Here is a 912-nt window from a genome sequence, read left to right on the forward strand (position 1 = left end):
TGTGAAAGGCAAGCTCGTCGTGGGCTAGATTCAAATTCCTACTGTTGGAGCATCTTGGCTGAGCCCAAAGGCTAAGACCAGGATGCATTTGTTACTTGGATCCAAGGACCAACCAAACACAATGTCACCGACAGAAGCTCAAAAAGAAAGGCCGATGTGTTCTGGGTGGGAGAATAGCTTTATTCCCTCTCCCTATGGGGCTGACAGTGCCCCCTCCCATGGCTGTGCTGGTTTTGAAATTCTGAGGAAAGCGAGGCTGAGGAACTGTGGGCAACAGACGAGGAGGAGACTGGGGCTCTACATCAGCACAAAACCAGGCCCTGATGTTCCACACACAGCTGCGGTGAGAGTTGGGGGGTCAGGTGCTCAGTGGTCAGCCTAGGTGACACCTCAGGAGGTCACAAAGCCTTGCGGGCCCCTCAGATAAGGGATTCGTGAGGGAAAAGGGTGGGGGACAGGCAGCCGGGGCACAGCATGGCTTCTCAGTACTGGTAGGATCTCACAAGAAGCCACATGAGGAGGACCGTGATGAGGACCACGGTGAAGTTGAGAAACAGCTCTCGGGTTGATCGCTCCATCTCGCTGGGTCAGGAGGGGTGATGATGACTGGCTGACCTCTGAACACAAGAGCACCGGAGAGCTCCTGCCTGCTGACAGAAAGTGCAGAGAAAACACAGAAAATATGGGTTTAAGGGGTGATTCTCTGAAAGAAGAAAAGAGAGACTACATTCTGCGCTGAGCCCCCTGTTCTATACTGAGGTCCAGACCTCCAATATCTGTACCTGCAGTGAACTCGGACTGTGGCCTTCAGAGGACCCCCACAGATGGGTCCTGTTGAGGGAGTGCAGTGAGCATGGGATTCCCAGGGAAAAGGAATTGACGGTGGGGAGAAGGCCTCTGTGAGCCAGAGAG

General features: G+C 53.9%; 1 protein-coding gene across 1 annotated transcript; it reads right to left on the bottom strand.

The window, feature by feature from the left end:
* Positions 1–276: 276 nt before the first annotated feature.
* Positions 277–601, bottom strand: SLN (sarcolipin). The gene has a single exon (XM_049778602.1). It carries the CDS (start codon positions 576–578, stop codon positions 483–485), a length of 96 nt encoding a protein of 31 aa, XP_049634559.1. The 5' UTR covers positions 579–601; the 3' UTR covers positions 277–482.
* Between the last annotated feature and the right edge of the window lie 311 nt (positions 602–912).

The sequence above is a fragment of the Suncus etruscus genome, chromosome 8, assembly GCF_024139225.1.
Source record: "Suncus etruscus isolate mSunEtr1 chromosome 8, mSunEtr1.pri.cur, whole genome shotgun sequence".
Lineage (NCBI taxonomy): Eukaryota > Metazoa > Chordata > Mammalia > Eulipotyphla > Soricidae > Suncus > Suncus etruscus.